This window comes from Buteo buteo, chromosome 11 (genome assembly GCF_964188355.1).
Source record: "Buteo buteo chromosome 11, bButBut1.hap1.1, whole genome shotgun sequence".
NCBI lineage: Eukaryota > Metazoa > Chordata > Aves > Accipitriformes > Accipitridae > Buteo > Buteo buteo.
Genome location: NC_134181.1, coordinates 25,828,394 through 25,850,608, shown reverse-complemented (window position 1 = coordinate 25,850,608; position 22,215 = coordinate 25,828,394). Strand labels below are relative to the sequence as shown.

The following is a 22,215-nucleotide window of genomic DNA, read 5'->3' as shown; positions in this document are numbered from 1 at the left end:
ATGGGAAGCCTCCCGTTTCCTTTTTCTCCCAGGGCCTCAAGCTGAGCCAAGGAGGCACAAAGGTCTGGAGCTGCGGCAGGAATTGCTCCTGGCTGGCTCCCATCCCCTGGGGCAGCCGTGCTCACGCGCAGGGAGGCTGGAGGCCTGCAAACACCCCAGGGCTGCATGTCGTGCAGGCAGGGGAGCCACCTGCGTTCAGGCAGGGCCCTTGGAGCTCAGCCGCGGGACCGTGGCGGGGGGGGGGGGTGTCTCCCAAAAGGCAGCTCAGCCGGGCTCTGCTGGGGCTGAGCCTGCCCTGGCCCGGCTGGAGGGGGACACGCGCAGGGCGAGGGAGCCCTGCAGCCCACGCTAGGCCTTGAAAGGAAAGGCAGAGAGGCAGGTGTTGGATGCAGGCTTGCTTTATTGCAGTGCAGGAAAGCACCCACTGCAGAAAGACACACAAGGCAGAGGCAGGCAGGTTGTCACCCCGGGCTTCAAGAGAGGTGTTCCTTCAGGCTTCTCCCAGGCGGTGGCTGTTGTGGAGACAAGCAAGTGCCCTGTGGGACGATGGTGGAGTTGCACCATGCACCTGGGCATGGGCAGGAGCAAGGAGGAGAGGCAAGATGGAGAGAGGGGACGGAGGGGAGAAAGGAGAGGAGGTGTGAGGCTGAGGAGGCCCAGGGGCTCTGGGGGCTCTGGGGCTGGGTCTAGCAGGGCCCACAGGTGTCCCACAGCTTCTTGCTGTAGCGGGGCAAGGCACAAGGGCTGCAGGCGGGAGAAGCGTAGGGTCTGCCAAAGGTGCAGAGGCCCCCCGAGCCCAGGGTGGCGCCGGCGCCGTAGAGGCCTCCCAGCCCCAGGTTGCCCCCAAAGGCGGGTGCTCCGGAGGAGCCCACCACGGCTTGCTGGGGGAAGGAGCTGAGGATGGGGCCGGGGAAGGTGACGACGACGGGGGGCGGCTGGATGAAGGCCGTCGAGTCGGGGCACTGCCGGGCGCACAGCTCGTTGCAGCTCTCAGCGATGGGCTGGGGGACGGCGACGCCGGTTTTCGGTGGGCACAGGTCGTAGCAAGACATCTTTGTGCGAGAGAGCTGAGCCTGAAACACGCGGGAGCCAAGGACAGGTGTCATGAGCGAGGAGGAGATCCCGTGGCCGAGCAGTGCCCTGTTCCCAGGGCTGCCCTGGAGCTGGAGGGGCCGGAGCCGCCACCTTGCCCGCACTGCCTGCCGCTTGCTCTTTGCCCAGCCAGCCCCCCTCAGCGCCCTGCTCTCCGCACCCCTTGCCTTGCCCTCTCTGCACACAGAGGGCACGCAAGCCCTCCCCGAGAGCCTGTGCGAGGCCTGGCTCTGCGCGTCTGGGCCACGGGGCTCCTTCCTCCTCCCTCCGCCACTCAGCCCGCCCTGGCCCTCCAAGCCTGCTGCCAGCACGCCCATGGCCAGCAGTGCTCTCCTGGCCACGGAGTCCCCACGCCAGCCCCTGCCAGAGGAGGCCGAGAGCTGCAGGCACCCACCTACCCTGTTCCTGAGCAGAGCGAGGCAGGAGCGGCGGATGCCAGCGCTTGCCGAGGGCAGCGCTTTTATGCCGGGCTGGCGAGTGCGGGGAGGAGCTGGCCGCGCTGGGGGCACGTGGCCCGCAGCGGCCGAGCCCCTGCCTCCTCCCTGCGTGGCATGGGGCTGTTTTGCTGATGCTGTTTCCTCTCCAGCCCCAACCTGCTCTATCAGCCCCTGCAATTACCCCGCTTGGATGCTTGCCAGCTGCCACCTCACGGGCCGAATGAGCCCAGCTGTCTTTTCATTATCTCGGTGTGTAAGAGGGCATGCAGCGTGACAAAGGCTGACTGCGAGCGCCCTGCGTGCCATAGCACTTGCCCAAGGGCTCGGGCTCGGGGCGGCCCCTTGCTTTCTTTGCAGAGCCACAGGGAAGACCAGGGTCCTGGTGCTGGCCAGGAAGGCGGCCTTGCAAAGGCCTCCCGCATGCCAGTGACCGCGTGACGTGCGCCGTGTGGCTATTATCCGCAGAGGCGCGAGGTTACGAAATGCCAAATCAAAGGCACTCCTCTCGGGCACTGCCTGCTCAGCACGATGCATCACTCAGCAGCCCAAAGGAGCCGGTCTCCATCCACCTGAAGGCGTTAGCCATCGACCTCTGCAATTCTGGGGGAGAAAACCCCCTCGTGCTCTTCCCTGAGGTGCATGGTGCAAGGAGCACAGACCCCACCTGGGCCCGCACGGCACAGGCTCGTGCCAGCCCTCCCCCAGCCCCTCGCAAGTGTCCCGGGAGCCCCATTGCTGGGGGACGGTGCTGGGCCGGGGCTGCCCTTGGGGTGCTGGGGAGATGGGAACTCTGCCTGGTGGCATGACCGCAGCAGCCCCCGGCTGGCTCGGCCCCGCCGGCGCTCGCGGTGTCTCTCCTCCCAGCAGAGCCTGGCTGCGGGCACGGGGCAGACATGTCTTCCCCGGGCAGAGCACGAGGCAGGCAGCGGGGAGCTGCAGAAGCACAGCCCTCTCCTGCTGTGCGCAGACCCCAGCAGGGAGATGCCTGCTATCATTTAGCCCTCGAACCAGAAAGGGGAGGAAAGCCTCGGAAGTGGCAGGTGCTGGCCTGGCGAGGGGATGCTGACTCAGGGAGGGGCAGGAGCTGGACAGCCCCATCATCATTGGCAGGAGGGAGTGCCGCCTCTGCAGACTGGCCCAGGTGGTGCTGAGCAATGGCGGGGCTGCTATAAAAGCTCTGCCTCTGCCAGGCTCCCCCAAGCACTGCTCTGGCCACCTTTGCCTCTGGGAACAGGGTAAGTCTGTGAGCGTTTCTCCTCCCGGCCCCCTGCTCCGGCCCCGGCCCCTCCGCCTCGGGCGCTCGCCTCTGCTGCTCTCTTGCAATCTCTGCCTTCTTGCAGAGCACCGTCCGATCCTGCGCAAAGATGTCTTGCTACGACCTGTGCCCACCGAAAACCGGCGTCGCCGTCCCCCAGCCCATCGCTGAGAGCTGCAACGAGCTGTGCGCCCGGCAGTGCCCCGACTCGACGGCCTTCATCCAGCCGCCCCCCGTCGTCGTCACCTTCCCCGGCCCCATCCTCAGCTCCTTCCCCCAGCAAGCCGTGGTGGGCTCCTCCGGAGCACCCGCCTTTGGGGGCAACCTGGGGCTGGGAGGCCTCTACGGCGCCGGCGCCACCCTGGGCTCGGGGGGCCTCTGCACCTTTGGCAGACCCTACGCTTCTCCCGCCTGCAGCCCTTGTGCCTTGCCCCGCTACAGCAAGAAGCTGTGGGACACCTGTGGGCCCTGCTAGACCCAGCTCAGCCCCAGGCGCTGCCCCCAGCCCAAACGCCAACACCACCACCCAAGCAGGGCTGAGCTGGCGGGCACGGGGCACTGAGGAGAGCTGAGCATCGCCAGCCCCAGCCAACGCCTGGGCAGCCGGCAGTGCCACCCACCCTCAGCCCTTCCCTGCCCTCTTCTCCTGCCCTCTGCTCTCCTCCCCTCCCCTCCCCTCTCGTCCCAGCTGTCGGATGGGGCAGGAGGTGGACCCGAAAGGCCCTGCGAGGCTGATGGGCCAAGTCCTCGGGATCTGGCATGCCGCGCCAAGGGGGCATCTGGAGCGAGAGGCGATGCCCTGGAGAAGATCCCTCTGCTTCCCCCAACACGTGGCGACCGGCCTCTCTGGGTCCTGCCCACCGTCTCTCTGACAGTCTCTCCTGCTCCTCTGGGCACAATAAAGGTTTCCTGCATTCAAGTCATGTCTCCCTCCCTCCATGTGCCATGTTGGGAGGACCCCGTGGGTGGGTTCCCGGCAGCTGTGGGAGGGCAAATAGTGGTCCTCGGATGCCTGGGCAAGGGGAGGGTGGGTGGTGGTGGGAGAGGGAGGATGCAGGCAGCAGGCAGGGGAGAGAGAGCCCTTTGGTGGGCCTTGCAGGAGCTGGGGAAAGGGCAGAAGGCAGGACAGGCGCTGGCAGTGCTCCCTTGCCCGGTCTTCTCAGCCCGGGAGCGGCAGCAGCTCCGCCAGGTCCTGCTGCTCTTTTGCTTCTGGGAAATACCTTGAATTGGGTAACCCTGTCAGTTACCTGTATGACTCCAGGCCTCTCTTGGCTATGGGATTTCAGCCTTTGTCATGCTCAGCAGCAGGTTCTGCAGCCCATACTCCTTACAGTAGTACAGCCAGTTCTTCCACAGCAGCTGTCGGCCATGCTAAATTTAGCAGGAGCATCCGTTGTTTATATCCTGGAAGTTTTAATCTACTTTTTCTTTGGTTTAAACCTCTACATTCTTCCTATCTTGATTCTCGCTTTATGTGGGTTGAAGATATTTGTCATGGACTAATTTAAGAAATGTTGAGATTTTAATCTCTGTCAATGAAGGAAAGGTTTATGTTGTTTTCCTCTAACTTGCATTCTTATTAAAGTTCTGCTGTATAATACAATCAGATTTCTGCTTCCCTCCACCACTTTTAAGTGTGGCTTAACTCTAAGTGTCACTGTTAACAGTCTTACAGATTGTGAAGTGGAACTTTGGTATCAGGTTTCCATCCCCATCACTGGCAGACAAAGCAGTTCATAAAACCTGCAGAAATCTGTCATGGTTTAACACCAGCTAGCAGCTAAGCACAATGTAGCCGCTCACTCACTCCGCCCCCAGTAGGATGGGGGAGAAAATCAGGAAAAGAATTAAAACTCATAGGTTGAGATAAGAACGGTTTAATAGAACAGAAAAGAAGAAACTAATAATGATAACACTAATAAAATGACAGCAGTAATAATAAAAGTATTGGAATATACAAATTATGCACAGTGCGATTACTCACCACCCGCCGATCGACACCCAGTTAATCCCTGAGTGGCGATTCCGCACCCTCCACCCCCTACCCAGTTTATATACTAGATGTGATGTCACATGGTATGGAATACCCCGTTGGCCAGTTTAGGTCAGCTGCCCTGTCTGTGTCCCATCCCAACTTCTTGTGCCCCTTCAGCCTTTTCACTGGCTGGGCATGAGAAGCTGAGAAATCCTTGACTTTAGACTAAACATTACTTAGCAACAACTGAAAACATCAGTGTTATCAACATTCTTCTCATACTGAACTCAAAACATAGGACTGCACCAGGTACTGGGAAGACAATCAACTCTATCCCAGCTGAAACCAGGACAAAATCCTACTCCTACCTTTCATGGGGCTTTTCCCTTGTTTCCTTGGCTACTGTTCTTTTATGTTAAGAAGAGTATTTAGAGCTAGGAAAAAACCCCCACATTTTCTTCATCATTTAATTGAGCTCTTCTGCCAAGGAGAGTAGAGTATGTGAACTCATCTGAGCAAAATGCTCAATTCAACCTTTACATCCAATCATGGCATCTATGAACAATGGCTCAGGAAACCACCCCTTCAAAGGAAAATGTACAAAACAGGTCAGTGAGAACCAGGAATCAATTTCAAATCCCTTGAAATATTTCCTGCTCAGAAAGGAACCTCCTGCTCATCACTGGAAAATTTTCATTTTCTCAAAATAAGGTATTTACATTTTTTAATTTAGTTGTAGAATTAAACTGAAAGGAAATCTGTGCATGCAACATGTTTCAACATAATGGTATGAATACAGAAAACTATTTTCAAGTCATTTTTAGATCACTTTGCACTGATAGAAAACTTCTGTGGCGTACCCATTGAATAAAGTCCTGCAAAAAGAAAAAAAAAAAAGAAACACTTAAGAACTGCAGGAAGGACTGAAACAAAGTTCATTTTTTGTCATGACACTTGGACTGCTAAGGGTCTCCAGGCACATCTTCCCTGCACAGGAGTGAATATTGCTCCAAGAGGAGGCTAAAGGACAAATGAAAACCAGAGAGGTTCTTGTGCAACACCAGGGGGTTTAATGTGAAAGAGAAGTATAGCAGCCAAATACAGAAAATCAAGGCAATACAAGGGGAAATGCGTGATGCAGGTATCACGCTCTGGTACCAGTGCACTGCTCAGGACCCAGGGGACAGCTGAGGTGATGGGGGGATGCAGGGGATACTGAGGCTCAGCCATGCAGCTGGGGCACACTATGGCAGAGCATAGTGGGCTGCTGGGCACACACAGCCTCCTCCTGGCTCCATGCCAGGGCAGCTGATGCATACTGATGGTCCCCATGGCTCTTGCTCCACATCCTCATGCCATGGTCCTTGCTTCAGGGCTGTTGCTGGTTCTGGGTGCCATCCTGGGGGCTTTAGAAAGCCCCACAGCTCCTGCAGCGGGACCTGCCCCACCTCTGGGCACCAGGGAGGTAATATCCCATGCCACAGGAGGAGAAGCCAGAGCTGTAGGACCTCCCAAAACTGCCAAAGCCACTGGACCCATGTTGACCCCCACAGCCCAGGGAGCTCCCATAGCCCATATCATCTCCATAACCTCGGAAACGGCCATACCCAAGTGAGCACCTGTAGCCTCCATAGCCTCCCAAGCCAAAGGGGCTCCCATAGCCCTGGGAGCCCCCATAGCCAGAGGAACCCCCCAAGCCCAGGGAGCTCCCATAACCCCTGTAGCTCCCATAGCCCAAGGAGCCCCCATAGCCCCAGGAGCTTTGGGAACTAAAGAAACTCCCCAACCAGGCTGGGCCTGATGATCCCACAATGCTCTCCTGAGGAAAAGAGCTGAGTATGGGGCCCGGGACTGTCACCACAGGGAAGATCACTACTCTGGAGTCAGGGCATTGCTGCACACATGGCTCATTGTAGCTCTCGGCAATTGGCTGAGGACAGGTCACCCCACAGGGTCTGCAGGACTCACTGTAGCAAGACATCCTTAGGGTAGGGAGGCTCTACAGAGCGATCTGGACAGGCTGGATCGATGGGCTGAGGCCAATCGTATGAAGTTCAAGAAGGCCGAGCGCCAAGTCCTGCATTTCGGTCATGGCAACCCCATGCAGCGCTACAGGCTTGGGGAAGAGTGGCTGGAAAGCTGCCCGGCAGAGAAAGACCTGGGGGTGCTGGTTGACAACCGGCTGAATATGAGCCAGCAGTGTGCCCAGGTGGCCAAGAAGGCCAACGGCATCCTGGCCTGTATCAGAAATAGTGTGGCCAGCAGGAGCAAGGAGGTGATTGTTCCCCAGTACTTGGCACTGGTGAGGCCGCACCTTGAGTACTGTGTTAATTTTTGGGCCCCTCAGTACAGGAAAGACATTGAGTTGCTGAAGCGTGTTCAGCAAAGGGCAACCAAGTTGGTGAGGGGCCTGGAGCACAAGTCTTACAAGGAGCAGCTGAGGGAACTCGGGTTGTTTAGTCTAGAAAAGAAGAGGCTGAGGGGAGACCTTATCGCTCTCTACAACTACCTGAAAGGGGGTTGTAGTGAGGTGGGTGTTGGTCTCCTCTCAGGTGGCTGGAGATAGGACAAGAGGAAATGGCCTCAAGTTGAGGCAAGGGAGATTTAGGTTAGATATTAGGAAAAATTTTTTTACTAAGAGGGTTGTCAAACATTGGAATGGTCTGCCCAGGGAAGTGGTTGAGTCACCATCCCTGGAGATATTAAAAAAGCGAGTGGACAGGGCACTTCAGGACCTGTTTTAGTGGGCATGGTTAATGGTTGGACTTGATGATCTTGAAGGTCTTTTCCAACCTAAATGATTCTATGATTCTATGATTGTGATGGCTGTGAGTCTGCAATGCACAGCAGTAAGGAGTTTTAAGATAAATAAACAAATAAGAGAGCTGGGCTGGGAGGTGATGAACCAAGATTATTAAGCAATGACTCAGTGTCTGAAATATCAGAAGTTAACAGGGAAACAGATAAATTTATACACAATAACAAATAAAAATCATTCTTCTATCAATTCAACCTTTATCCTTGTTGTGGTTTAACCCCAGCTAGCAACTAAACACCATGCAGCTGCTCACTCTCCCCCCCCCCCAGTGGGATGGGGGAGAAAATTGGGAAAAGAAGCAAAACCCGTGGGTTGAGATAAGAATGGTTTAATAGAACAGAAAAGAAGAAACTAATAATGATAACGATAACACTAATAAAATGACAACAGCAATAATGAAAGTAATGGAATGTACAAATGATGCGCAGTGCAATTGCTCACCACCAGCCGATCGACACCCAGCTAGTCCCCGAGCGACGATTCCCCGCCCCCACTTCCCAGTTCCTATACTGGATGGGACGTCACATGGTATGGAATAACCTGTTGGCCAGTTTGGGTCAGGTGCCCTGGCTGGGCATGAGAAGCTGAAAAATCCTTGACTATAGTCTAAACACTACTGAGCAAGAACTGAAAACATCAGTGTTATCAACATTCTTCACATACTGAACTCAAAACATTGCACTGTACCAGCTACTAGGAAGACAGTTAACTCGATCCCAGCTGAAACCAGGACAATCCTTTCTTTCATCTCATCATGATCACCTTTGTAATTAATTTGATGTGAAAGAGAAATTCAGTACTGGATAAGTTAGACAGGCAGATCTGCCTGTAGCAACTTGGACTGGCAAGGACACACTCACAAATTGTGAGATCAAGTGAAAAAGAAGCCAACGGGAACTGGAGAAAAGGCTTATTGGCTATATGTATTAATTCAGACTTCATGAGGTATAAGTCACCTCAAGTATTTCTACAGCTTGGACATCTACTTCCTGTCCTAATGCAGTGATTCTTGATGCTGCATCTGGACCAAGACACATTTTCAGAAGGAAACAAAGGATATAAGTCTGTAAAAACACATGCAGGAATCATCTCTGTGACAAAAACATTGTTAAAGTCAATGCTAATAGTAGTAGAAAGAATGAGCGAACTCACACTTACCTTGTTCACTACTGAGACAAGAGAAGTGGATAGAAGGGCTGCAGGTGATACGAGCTTTTATATGCTTCTTTAAACCAGCCTTTGTGACTCTGGTCCTAATTTGTTACAAAACAAATATGATGGTGGAAGCTTTAATTTTGCCACCCCAGCACTCTCCCTCCCAAATGTTAGTGTGGGTGGGATACAACTGCTGATGACAATCAGTCATCTCTGATTGTCATTTTAGGGAATTTGAGGAACTTGCAGCTGAAGCGTTGCCATACAGTCATTGACTGAAAGCCAGAACAAGAGTTGTATGTCATGTTAGTCCCATTTTAATGTTCAAGGTAGTACTTATGGTGTGGAACCCTTTTTGGTGCCACGTGCACAAACCAGGTCAAGGTCATCCAACATGAGGTAGAAGTTTGGCTCTGAGAGGACACAAGTTGTCCTTGCAGTTGGCTTAGGATCTACAAACGTTGTTATACAGCAGAGCAAAGAGCTGACACAATGCAGGCTCACTCCTGATGGGATATCACTATTGCTAATAACAGCATGAAAGGAGTAAGCCCTAGCAAAGTTTTTAGCTTGTGCTCTAAGCTTTTCATTTTACCTATAATCCAGACAGGGAGATCTGTGTCTGATTTACTGCACCTGTCAAATAATATAGGGGAATGACATAGTCCCATCATCACTAGAAATATTAACTACAACACAAGTGGACCTAGCATTGGTCCATTGAAACCTCTCCCAACATCCTTCTCTCAAGTCTTCTGAGACAATTCAGATGACACTAGGTTAACAGAGGAATGTTTGGGCTAAGTGACACCTCCAAAGAGGCAGAAAAGGCTTTATTGATATAGCCAGAACTGTTGACAAGGTGTCTGTCTAAAGCTAATACCAAACGATCCAAATTAAACTTTCATTCCACATTTTAAAGAGAGATTGAGGAGGGCAGATTGTTTGATAAATTAACTCAGCACACCAGGGTGGCGCCGGTGCCGTAGAGGCCTCCCAGCCCCAGGTTGCCCCCAAAGGGTTAAGGCATCAACAGCATTGCGTTAATGAATGTTTGTTTAGCATTTTAGCAGTCGTCATCTTCCCTAGGGTTCAGAACAGGCAGGGTAATTGTTATTGCTCTGAGGATTTCTGGTGACACCCCAAAAGCCCTCCAATCACCACATAATTTGGCAACAAATTACCACGTAATTGCAGCATTCCTAAACTAGCAAGACAACAAAGGAAGAATCATAGATTTCTTTTTTATTTTGTTGGTTTTTAAATGTTCTTCCTGATATTTACTGCAATTACTTGTTAATGGCAAAATCCTCTTCATAATATAAAAAGTTAGTATGAAAATAATACCAGAGATTGCTGAGATTTTATGAGCTCCAATAAATTGGAATACCAAGTGATGAAATGATATATTGCCTGTAAGACAGTGTAACCTTTCCCACCTATTTCTCCCCGTTTATTGTTTGTTAGCCAGGAATGATTGTTTCATATTGTACTTAAAGAAGTGTGACTAAGGGAAAATATATCTATGAAAAAAGGGGTATTACCCATTGCTACATCTATCTATGATTACCTCCTTACTAATTGGTATGGTATGATTTAAATGAAGATCTGCCTGGTACTGAGAATTCATGCACAGGCAAATTTCTCCCAGAAAAGGCTCCAAAGAGGAAGAGAGAGGAAGAACATTGCAAGACACATATTACGATGCACCATAAATTTAATGAGTGAGAACTAGAAATTAAAAAAAATGTACAGCATAAGAAAGCAGTAGGGTTGAATATGGATAAAACTAATCATCCATTTCAAGGTAATGCTTTACAGCTGGACACCCGACTCCTACATGCAACAATAAAAGTTACATTTTTCACCTCATTGATAACAGAGAAAGGCATTAAATCAGAAATGCCAAGCTCCTGCAGTCCCATTAGCTTAGGGAAAAGCTGAGGGTGGTCAGCAAGCATATGGCCATGGTCATGAACTCAGTCCTGCATCCGGATCACACTTTTAAGCTTCTCATTGTTCCTTTGTGGTTTTTCCCCAAGACTTCATCATGGCCCACACCGGTTGTAACGACGGTAGGACCTCCCATAAAGGCCACCTAGACCTGAATATCCAAGGCTCCCGAGCCCCAAGGAGCTGCCAGAGGAGATAGGGACCCCGCCAGCATTGAGAGCATCCCCTACAGCTGCAGATGCTGAGGATCCCACTGTGGTATTTTGTGGGAAGGAGCTGAGGATCGGGCCGGGCAGGGTCACCACCACAGGAGAGGGCTGGATCACATATGTTGAATCCTGGCACTGCCTGACACAGGGCTCATTGCAGCTATTCGCCAGTGGGGTTGGGCCACAGGGAGTGGGAGAACACAGGTCATAGCAGGACATGTCTGCGGGATGGAGCTAAGTCTGAAACACAGGGAAGGAAGAAAAAACAAGAAAGAAGTCATAATTATAGTCATGGAATTAAGCTGCTAAGATAATGGAGAGTACAAGAAACTAGCTAGAAACTATGTGAAGAATGGAATAATGAGTTGTCTTGGGTTGAAAGGAGACTTCAATGAAACCCAAACTCATCTACACTACAGAGAGTAGCTCTACATGCTCCTGAGCAGTCTTTGATAGCTCATTTCCCACAACACTCCTCCAGGATGCGTGCAGCCCTGCAATAAGGGGGAAGTGAGGGACAAGACTTAAGATCTCCTGTATGATACAGCTAGGAGAAACTTTACCCCACAACAGAGGGAAGAAGAAGAAAAAATTCCTCAGCAGGTAGAATTGAGGAGTATAACCTAATAATGTGACACTCACCTGTGAAAGGGAACTGTTCTCCTCCCCACAGATGAGCTTGTCTCTTAAACAGCAAAAGAACAAATATTCTGCCTAATTCTTATTTAATCTTCCCCTTTTCTTTGTGCTTTTTTCTTCTTACATCAGTCTTACAGAGAAAGCAATTTTCTGCCTGTTTCTAAAGGGGGGGGAAATGGAAGTGGACAGTGTCCAAAATCATTTGATAAGCAAATAGAACAGGTGGAAGCTTTACTGTGGATATTTCAGGCATAGGTTACTGAGGTGCTGCAATGGAAATCTAGTGCCAAAGTATTTAGAGCATTTCAGAAAGAGATTATTAAAATAATTCTGGTGCAAAGCACATAGGAACAGAGAAGGATTATTTTCATGGTATCCTGGTGGAAGAGGGGATATACTTTCAATAATGTTCAGCACACTTTTGAAAATTTGAGCCCACTTACTTCTCTATGTACAGAAAAAGCTCCAAGAAAGCCAAAATCTCTGTACAATTCACCACATCCACTTCTAGTTGCTGAGCAATTCACATGTAGAGATTTGAACATCTTGGAACTGAATGATCCAGTGACACAAATGAAAAATGAGCCTGAAGTCCTGCATCCAGCAACTGCCACCCTTCAAAGAGCAGCTACCTTCTTTTAGAGAAAGAGTTACTTTCAGGTCTCACACACACTGATAAAGAGCATAAACCTTAGACTGCTATAGATAAGACAGTGTAAAAATAAAATACAATGAAGGCAACAATTCCGGACATCGAAAGATAGTAAGCAGATTCAGACTTACCCTTTTCACCAAGGAGAATAAAACAGAAGAAATGGATGGCAGCAACTCTTACTGTGCTGGCTTTTATACTGTGTCCTAGAGTGCCTGAGGACCTGAGACATACTTTGTGCATGCAGCTATTTACCAGCCAATTGCTAAAGACTTCTTGTATGCAAAACATTGCCAGCAGATGATTTACTTTTTCCTCACTGTTTGTATTTATTGCCTTGATTTCATTTCCTCACCATAATATATGCATTCCACTATAGACGTTTCTTTTATCTTAAAATCTTATGAGCCTAGTTAATTCCTGGCCAGATCAACTGATTCATCTGAGTTACTAAAGAAATTATTTTGCATCCTAAGCACAATATATGCAATATACATCATTTGACACAGATGAATACATACATTAGGAAAGACGCATGTGAAGTTTCCTGTGAAAACCCCCTTCCTTCTTCATGGAAAGCATGAGTTTTTGACACATCTCCCTCTGAAAAGGCCAGAAGTTACTATTTCTGACTCTGAATTGGACTGTAGGTTTGCCAAATTCCTCTCAAACAGCCAGACAGCTGCACAAGTTCAGAAAATAAAACTGTTACAGAAAGCACTTAGCAGAGCTGATTACACTTTACCAGTCTCAAAGGTACTTACTGGGAAACAGATTATTTGAGGGAACATATTGTTTTACTTTCTTGATATTGGAGACAGGATGAAAGGGTATCAGCAGTCTGATCTGTTCATTTAATATTAAACTACTACAATTCCATGAAGGAATTTGAGACACAGCTCTTCAATTTGGGAACTGAGTGTCAAAGTCCTTAATCTAAGGAGTCTGCAGTTTTAGCTTTCTTCTTACATCAAACTCCAGGAAAACAATTCAGGTCAGATTGAGGATGCATGTGAATTTTAGGCTAGTCGAGACACTTGCACTCAAAGTCTCGCACAAGCTTACCTATAGGGTCATTAAAGACGCCAAACAGTTTTACATTTGCCATTAAATTATTATTTTACCCTACTATGTCTTGCACTATTATACAAAATTATACTCCAGATTAATGGTAGCTACTTACAGAAGTTTATAATATTCTTGTTCTTTTTTCCTCTTTTGAAAGCAAATAATGTTGTCTTCATTTTACATGGTCTTAAAGAACATTGTTATGGGCACCAATTCAATTTCTTTTTCAAAGACAATTTCTAGATTAAAAAGTAATTGCATATAATGCATAAGCAGACTTTAGGGCAGGGATCAGTATTCCGATCTCTCCTCTCCTCCCCTAATGTTTAAATCACTTAGCTAGAGACATGCAAATTATCTCTGAACTGTGAGTATCTTCATGAAGATCTCCTGGGAAATAAATGCTGATTGTACACTTTTGAAGAACAAAAGTCTTCAAAGTTCACAACACATTTTCATCAATGGCTCAGACATGCAAATAATACACTATCAGAAAATGTGAAGGTATGTGACACTATTTGAACATGATCAGTATTTAAGGTTTGTGACCAGGATTACTAATGAATTTCACAAACTTCCTCACATTATATGGTGTCACAAACCGGAGTCCTTCCATTTTTTACTTAAAATACAAATAAGTATTTGCACAAAATTACATGTTTAAAACCCCATTCTAATCATCAGTCACTGGATGTTCTTAGGTGTGTGATGACCCCCATCAGTGACACTACTGACTGAAGGTCTCCTATCCCTTGAGACTTACCAGTCTTTCCCCAATGTTCTTACTGAGGCACACACAGAGACACACTACTGCTGTATCAAAATGTTAAAAAACACATTCCTTTATAGCAATAACTATCTATTGACCATAAGAGAAGCATGTGGTTTTGAAAACAAACTCATTAAAAGGTATAGTGATGATAAAAAAAAATCACAAGTCCTCTCCTGAAGGTGATCATATGTCAAGTTAACCTCCCTGGCTCAGTCTCCTCATCCCAGGAGTTGAATGCTTTGGGATACTGCTCGTTGGAATATTACAAAGAGTAGCAATCCCATCACAGTCACTTATCAGGGATGAAATTGCACACTCAGGACTTAAATTAAAAGCTCTTGCTGTGACAGTAGATGGTAGTCCCATGGACCAGTGTGACCAAAATGCTAAAGAGCAGACAAATTTCCTAACCAAATTGAATTTAGACTCATCCACGTTTTGGGAAGGTGTAGTCAGTATAATGGAGCCAGGCATATTTAAAGGATGCAAATCAAAAACATGAAAGAGACACCATGGATCGTGGTTTTCATCCAATGCCAAGATAAGTCCAGGCAATAAACTTAAACAGTAAACAAAACAAATTCACTAGTGGGAACGCAGCCATATGCAAAGGAAAAAAAAAAAAGGCAGGAACTAGTTTGTAAATGTGCAAGAATGTCTCAGATCCTCCAGGCAGCCTGAGAAAGCTATAAAATGCTCTTGCTCTTCAGAGCCTTCCTGCCTCTTCCTTTATCCCTGTATGCACAGCAGATGTTACGATTCTGGTTTCAGCTTTAAAAAATTTGGTATTGAAACATATTTTCACTGACAGCAGTAGCAAATACTTAGTGTCCTGCAAAAGCAGCCCATGTTATTCTTTCTTCTATGGGACCAACTTGTTCCAGCTATTCAGTGATAGACTTTAAAAGAAGCAAGTTTATAAATTGAGAAAGAGAAGATACAGACAGTTTTGTTCAGAGCATGTGTACTCTACTATGCACTGTTTTTTACGTTGCTGTTTTATTGTCTAATACTATGTGCTATTGCACACATGCTGCCTGATTATGAAGACCCCAGTCTAACACTGTATAACAATTCCAAATGTCATGACTTAACCCCAAGCAGCAACCAAGCATCACGCAGATGCTCACTCAGTTCCCCCCCACCCAGTGGGATGGGCGAGAGAATCAGGGAAAAAAAAAAGGTAAAACTCATGGGTTGAGATAAGAACAGTTTATTAGAACAGAAAGGAAGAAACTAATGATGATAATAATAACAATAATAAAATGACAAGAATAATAAAACAATTGGAACTTACAAAGCACATGATGCACAATGCAATTGCTCACCATCCACTGACCGATGCGCAGTTAGTTCCCGATCAGTGATTCCCCCCCCCCCAGGCCAACTCCCACAGTTTATATACTAGGCATGATGTCATGTGGTATGGAATATCCCTTTGGCCAGTTTGGGTCAGCTGTCCTGGCCGTGTCCCCTCCCAATTTCTTGTGCCCCTCCAGCCTTATTGCTGGCTGGGCCTGAGAAGCTGAGAAATCCTTGACTTAGTCTAAAAATTACTTAGCAACAACTGAAAACATCAGTGTGTTATTCTTCTCATACTGAACCCAAAACATAGCACTATAACAGCTACTAGAAAGAAAATTAACTCTATCCCAGCCAAAACCAGGACACCAAAGCAAACACAGTAACAACTTGAGAGGCAGTGCCTGAGCTCGTCTTGCCTAGAAAATTTTCTCTGTAACATGGTAATCTAGCTCATATTCTCCAGCAGTGAATAAAACACTTTCTGATTAACTACAAAACCAAACAGAGAAACCTTTTACTTTGGGACTGTGCTATACTTGTTGCCATAATAAATTTTAACCCAAAGAAGGCAGTCTGGGACAGGAATGAAGGGGGAAATGATGCTTGAGGACTGTTCTTGCTTTTTGTTTTGAAAAAGTGAGCTCCATACCAGACTTTTCTGCTACAATTTGTGAATGCTTGAAGGAAAGATCCCATCTTTGGAAAGACTGTACATGCACACACAGGGGGGGAATGAGAGAGAGAGAAAAGGGGTTTGGATCGCTTAAAGAATCACCTCCACAACAGGGGTTACCTCTGTGGAGAAGTTTGGTGCAGTTGATTAGGAGAAAGCTTAACAGAGAATTGCAGAAGGGGATTGCAAGAGTAGGAAAATGTACTTTGTCATGAGAAATGTCATTATCCGTCCACCTGAATATGTTAAAGAAATCTTCACTGTAGTGCCTCAGCTGTAACTCTTTCCAACCATATTGATGCTGTGGAATTGTAACTTCTCTGCTGTGTTAGATATGCAGGTTGATGTCCATAAAAGAAAGCTATTTTGCAACAATAGCAAATGAATGATGACTCCTTTGGAATGCATCCTTTTTGATCTGTGGTGGGTTGACCCTGGCTGGATGCCAGGTGCCCACCAAAGCCGTTCTATCACTCCCCCCTCCTCAGCTGGACAGGGAAGAGAAAATATAACAAAGAGCTTGTGGGTCGCGATAAGGACAGGAGAGATCATTCACCAGTTACCGTCAGGGGCAAAACAGACTCAGCTTGGGGAAAATTAACTCAATTTATTACAAATCAACCAGAGTAGGCTAATGAGAAATAAAACCAAATCTCAGAACACCTTCCCTCCAACACTCCCTTCTCCCCAGGCACAACTTCACTCCCGGCCTCTCTACCAACACCCCCACCCCCCTCCAGCAGCGCAGGGGGATGGGGAATGGGGTTTACAGTCAGTTCATCACATGTTATTTCTGCCGCTTCGTCCTCCTCAGGGGCAGGACTCATCACACTCTTCTCCTGCTCCAGCGTGGGGTCCCTCCCACGGGACACAGTCCTCCATGAACTTCTTCAATGTGGGTCCTTCCCATAGGCTGCAGTTCTTCACAGACTGCTCCAGCATGGGTCCCTTCCATGGCGTGCAGTCCTTCAGGAGCACACTGCTCCAGCGTGGGTCCCCGAGGGAGTCACAAGTCCTGCCAGAAAACCTGCTCTGTGGGTTCCTCTCTCCACAGATCCGCAGGTCCTGCCAGGAGCCTGCTCCAGTGCGAGCTTCCCATGGGGTCACAGCCTCCCTTGGGCACGCACCTGCTCTGGCGTGGGGTCCTCCACAGGCTGCAGGTGGATATCTGCTCCACTGTGGACCTCCATGGGCTGCAGGGGGACAACCTGCCTCACCATGGTCTTCACCACAGGCTGCAGGGGAATCTCTGCTCTGGCACCTGGAGCATCTCCTCCCCCTCCTTCTTCACTGACCTTGGTGTCTGCATAGTTGTTTCTCTTACATGTTCTCACTCTCTCTCCGGCTGCCATTTCTGTCTGTCCCACAACTTTTTTTTCTTCTTAAAAATCTTATCACGGAGGTGTTACCACTATCGCTGATTGGCTCGGCCTTGGCCAGTGATGGGTCCGTCTTAGAGCCAGCTGGTATTGGCTCTGTCAGACACACAGGAAGCTTCCAGCAGCTTCTTACAGAAGCCACCCCTGTAACCCCCCCGCTACCAAAATCTTGCCACACAAAACTAATACAGATCAAGCAATAGCTTCAGCTGAGATGGCAAAAAAATATATTACACATTAAATTCAGACCAACCTTCTGCTGTATTATAATATCAAACTACTAGCTTTCCATTCTTTTCTGTTGTTTATTAAGAAAACCTACTCCTTAAAATTATTAATTCTTTCACGGAACTGATGTACCTCCTTTAATTTAGCTCCACTAATGACTGTAGTCAATATAACTTTGTCAACATCTCTCCCTGGTTTTAAATACAGTTCAACATCAGTCCGTACACAGACAAGGACTCCAAGCAAGAAATTTCACAGATATAAGGCTGTGACTTGTATGGCCTGACAGGACATTGAATCATCCAGAGCCTTTAGGTAGAGCTTTTCAAACCTTCTTCCTTCAGGGACAAAGCTCCCAGTCTCTAAACACCACCCTTATTACAACACAGACGATCAAGCTAGAACAAAGCAATGCCCAATAAATTTCAGATCTACTAGACGCAACAGGTAGGAGTCAGTTTATAAAGACACGCTAAGAAAGGTTTAGTAAAATCTTTTAATCTCTTTCTCCCAGACATGCTTCCCAGGCCAGCAAATTTCAAAGGCCAATTCCCTTGTAAAAACACCACATAGCCTTCTCTTCCTCCCTTCCGAGACTTACCAGGGCCTGATCTTAGTGGCCAAGAGGTGCTGCACCCATCAGAAAGCTCTGGGCTGCACTCAAAGGGGTTCATCAGCTTGCTGCCTCTCTCCCACAAACTCTGCCCTGAGCAAGTTCAGCTGTGCTCAGGAAAAGCATAATTTCTCCCTTCTTTTAAAGCTGTCTTCCCAAGTATCACAGATAGGGTAAAGAAAGCCACAATCTTCTTCCAGGTTGCCCAGGTAATAGAACATATATCCTATTTGTGCAGCAAGCTGAGAACAGATGAGTGGAGGCAGCGCTTCAGAAAAAGGTTTATCCCTATAATTTCTAGTGTTCCTCATGCCCCTCTAGATTTTCCTGCTGCATCCCTCTGTCCTCTTTTCGACAAAGAAACTCTTGTCTATTATATCTACAGGATAAGGAGAAACAGTATTCCTTTCAGTGAGCTCTTCCCTGAAATTAGGCTATTCCACTTCTCATTGAAAGAGAGTTAATGCCCCTTCTCAAATAAGCTTATTGCCCCATTCTCATCCCTCTTCAAAGACATTCATCTCAAACCAAACATTTTCTCATAAAAGTGCAATATTAAAACAGTTAAAGTGCCTTTTTCCATCTTCATGGTACAGTAGGTAAAGGGTCTTTAAAGTGTAAACAGAAGCAGCTCCCTTACTTTAAGATTTCTTGCTTATTGAACAACAGGAGACACACCCATGGTAGGTGAACATCATGTCTTCCTAGCCTTTGATAAACTGTCTCAGGCTGAATTTACTACGTATAGACAAAAGAAAAACTTTTCCACAACTGAAATCTGACTCATTCTCCTTTAGCAATTAGCACAAAGTTATTTGCACAGTGTTTGCTGGAACTGATGACTTGCAAAGGGACCTGTTTCCCCACAACCAAGCTGGAAAAGGGGCTGGGAGAAGAAAGAAGTACAGAGACACTCGGTGTATGATGCAGCACAAATTTAATGAGGCTGAGGAATGGAAGGAAGCAATGTAAAGAGTAAGGAATATATTTCCATGGTTCACTAAGGACAGTACCCATTCATCCCTCTCACAATGACACACTCAGCAAATGAGATCTTCCTTCTTCATTGTTTAAGTGGACTGTACTATTTCAGTTATGCAGAACAATTTCTAATAATTACATATTTTACCTAGTCTTTGTCAAATACAAAAAAAGCATAAGAAAACAAGACATTTGATCAGAAATATAAAGCAAAGCATAACAAAAGTAAGACAAGCAAAGGCCTGATTTTAGGAGATGCCAAGCACCCACAGCTCCATTAACTTCAAGTTGTGGGTGTCTAACATCGCATGTGAAAACCATGGCCATGAGCTCAGTCTTGCATCAGATTTTGCTTCAGCATTCCTGGTCATTTCTTCCTGCTTGCTCCTCACGCTTTAGCACGGCCCATAGAAGCCACCGCGGTAGGTGTTGTAGCGACGGTAGGGCCGGCTGTACCCACTGCCCAGGCCTGGATAGCCAAAGCTCCCAAATCCTAAGGAGCTGCCAGAGGAGATGGGCACTCCCCCAGCACTAAGTGCGCTCCCAACAGCTGCAGATGCTGAGGATCCCACAGCGGTGTTCTGGGGGAAGGAGCTGAGGATGGGTCCGGGCAGGGTCACCACCACGGGAGAGGGCTGGATCACCACTGTTGAGTCCTGGCACTGCCTGACACAGGGCTCGTTGCAGCTATTTGCCAGTGGGGTTGGGCCACAGGGGGTGGGAGGACACAAGTCGTAGCAAGACATGTCTGTGGGGTGGAGGTAAATCTGAAACAAAAAAAAAGAAATAAATGCAATACAAGAATTTAAATAAAACTCTATTAGTACACCTGAAATTCTCTGATAAGAGGAGTGTATAACAAACTAACAAGAGGTTCCATGGGGAGAAAGATGGCATTTTTCACCAAATCCAGAGGAAGTACTTTGAAAACAGGGTTGATCTTGCATTTTCCTTAAGGAGATTGCTAGGGAAGGCAGCACTGGTGCATCTCAGTCAGTAACTTACCCTTAAGCCTCTGTGGTTATTCAACTCACCCAGGAACCAGGGTACATGCTGCTGCTGAAAGCCTCTTCATTCACATTGCAGAGGGTGCCCTAACCACATGGTCATAACACTACCCTAGGAAAAGGCACTTTCAATACTTCCTTGCAGATGTGGCTGCACACATGAAAACTATTAGGGCTTTGTATGTCCTAGAGAAATGGAGGTTGACTCTTCAGCCTTCAGATGAAGGTGCTCTGCTGGAACAGGTAAGGCTTAGGTTGTTATTCCTGATCCAAGGCTTGCCTCTTTGCTAAACAGTCAATGATGACAAACGTCCTACCTAATGCTAATACAGCAAATAACCTTTCTGATTTCATTCCTACTGCTTCCTCTCATGCATGTTCCATCTTGGAGGTCCCGTTTCCCAGTTTTAGTAAGTGGAAAATAGAAGCTTAAGCACTTAAAATCAGTTTAATAAGAAATGGAAGGACAAGTAGCTGAATTCAGGAACACTTCTATTTTTGTGTATTGCTATTAATAATAAAATCATCATCAGATCTCAGAAGCTACAATGCAAATCTGTCCACAGTTGTTTGGAGGATGAAGAAGCAACTGACTGAAGGTCACTCCTTGCCTGCAGAAGAACTACAAATTGAGATTCAAAGGCAGGCAGGCATGGACTGATGATTGCGTTCTATGTGGAGAACTAGTGACCCAGGACTGCCAGTATTGGCCAGTATCCCTGTGTTCTTCCAATCTTACAGCCTTAGCTGAATATTCCACAGGCCAGCACACTAGTCTGAACAGACCCAAGAATTCACTACAGGTATTTTATGTTCAGCTGCAGGACCTGAAAACTTGTTTGGATCCCAAAGTTGAATAGACAGACCTAACTGGTTAACTTGTGGCTAATTGCCCCACTCAATGATTTTTATAACTGACCACCAATAGAAAACTTCCCCTTTCATATGAAAACCCCTTTGTCCCTCAGAGAAAAAAGCTGAATGTACTACAACGTTAGTGAGGAAAAGCTACAAAGTCATCAAGGCAACAGTTCAACATATAAAGAGAGAATAGGTGGGTTCACACTTACCTTATTCACCAAGGCAAAGAAGGCAAGAGAAATGGATGGAAGAGCCTTGAGTTGTGCAGGTTTTTATACTGAATCCCAAGTTGCCCAACAAGCTGGGACATTCTTTGTGCATGAAATTATTTATGAGCCACTGCTGATTACATGGGGTTTTGCCTCAGTATTTGTGTTTATTACTGCTTCGCTTCCTTATCTTGTGGCATGTATATCTGACCACAAGTTTCTTTCATCTTAAAATATTCTGGGCCAACTTAATTTCTGGGAACACTGGAGTGATTATTTCAGAAGAATTTATTCTGCCTTCAAAACCCTTTTGAATCTGCCTGGTGTCATTAAAGGAGATTAAGCATAATTTACATGATGCAGTCCCTTGCACCCTCCTCTGCAAGGTAAATACTGTTGGAAATCATGAAGAATTTCAGCTTTTGGTAGGCAATCCATGAGCACTTGTAGTTTGGGGATTCAAGCTGCTTCTAAGGAAAAGAGAAGAGAGACTGATTTTTTCAGAAAATGGCCAGGAATGCACACACAATTTTCACCAAACTCCAGCCCCAAAATGAGAGAAAAAGCACAAATACTGTTAAAAGGGAAGGACACTGAAGAACCCTGTGAGAGTTGGGAGGAAATGAAAAGTGTTATGGTTGTGTACAAAGACCGAGATATAACTAGAAAAACACTTAAGATACTGCTTCTTTGACATGGAAGAAGAAATAATTTAAAAAAAGAATTTTAGAAGTCCAGTCTAAAAAGATAATATCAAATGATAGCACTTTTGTGGAAGTCTGAAGGACAAATCTTAGTAATACAGGATCTTTCCTGGCTGTCTCTAATTCTGGGCCTGATCTCTTAGGACCTCTTTATGTAAAGAATCCACAAATCCACTTTTATTCTTATCTTGGACCTCAAAACATCAGCAACTGTTTTTTAGGTTAACTTC

At 47.1% G+C, this 22,215-nt stretch overlaps 4 protein-coding genes across 4 annotated transcripts; 1 reads left to right on the top strand and 3 right to left on the bottom strand.

Annotated features, from left to right (window-relative positions):
* Positions 1-382: 382 nt before the first annotated feature.
* On the bottom strand, positions 383-1,426 carry LOC142036351 (uncharacterized). Its single transcript, XM_075039483.1, has one exon. It carries the CDS (start codon positions 1,407-1,409, stop codon positions 687-689), a length of 723 nt encoding a protein of 240 aa, XP_074895584.1. The 5' UTR covers positions 1,410-1,426; the 3' UTR covers positions 383-686.
* A 1,226-nt stretch (positions 1,427-2,652) lies between these two features.
* On the top strand, positions 2,653-3,703 carry LOC142036350 (feather keratin 3-like). The gene is made up of 2 exons (XM_075039482.1): positions 2,653-2,764; positions 2,870-3,703. Exon 2 carries the CDS (start codon positions 2,894-2,896, stop codon positions 3,257-3,259), a length of 366 nt encoding a protein of 121 aa, XP_074895583.1. The 5' UTR covers positions 2,653-2,764; positions 2,870-2,893; the 3' UTR covers positions 3,260-3,703.
* A 6,728-nt stretch (positions 3,704-10,431) lies between these two features.
* Positions 10,432-11,128, bottom strand: LOC142036349 (feather keratin B-4-like). Its single transcript, XM_075039481.1, has one exon. The coding sequence runs from the start codon at positions 11,111-11,113 to the stop codon at positions 10,781-10,783; it is 333 nt and encodes a 110-aa protein (XP_074895582.1). The 5' UTR covers positions 11,114-11,128; the 3' UTR covers positions 10,432-10,780.
* An 8,015-nt stretch (positions 11,129-19,143) lies between these two features.
* LOC142036348 (feather keratin 1-like) lies at positions 19,144-21,336 on the bottom strand. Its single transcript, XM_075039479.1, has 3 exons — positions 21,282-21,336; positions 20,239-20,442; positions 19,144-19,971 (listed from the first exon to the last, which is right to left on the bottom strand). The coding sequence occupies exons 2-3, from the start codon at positions 20,254-20,256 to the stop codon at positions 19,600-19,602; spliced, it is 390 nt and encodes a 129-aa protein (XP_074895580.1). The 5' UTR covers positions 20,257-20,442; positions 21,282-21,336; the 3' UTR covers positions 19,144-19,599.
* Between the last annotated feature and the right edge of the window lie 879 nt (positions 21,337-22,215).

Coding starts and splice junctions, on each gene's coding strand:
- LOC142036351 (XM_075039483.1), bottom strand. CDS start 1,409: ATGGGCGTGCTGGCAGCAGGCTTGGAGGGCCAGGGCGGGCTGAGTGGC.
- LOC142036350 (XM_075039482.1), top strand. CDS start 2,894: ATGTCTTGCTACGACCTGTGCCCACCGAAAACCGGCGTCGCCGTCCCC.
- LOC142036349 (XM_075039481.1), bottom strand. CDS start 11,113: ATGTCCTGCTATGACCTGTGTTCTCCCACTCCCTGTGGCCCAACCCCA.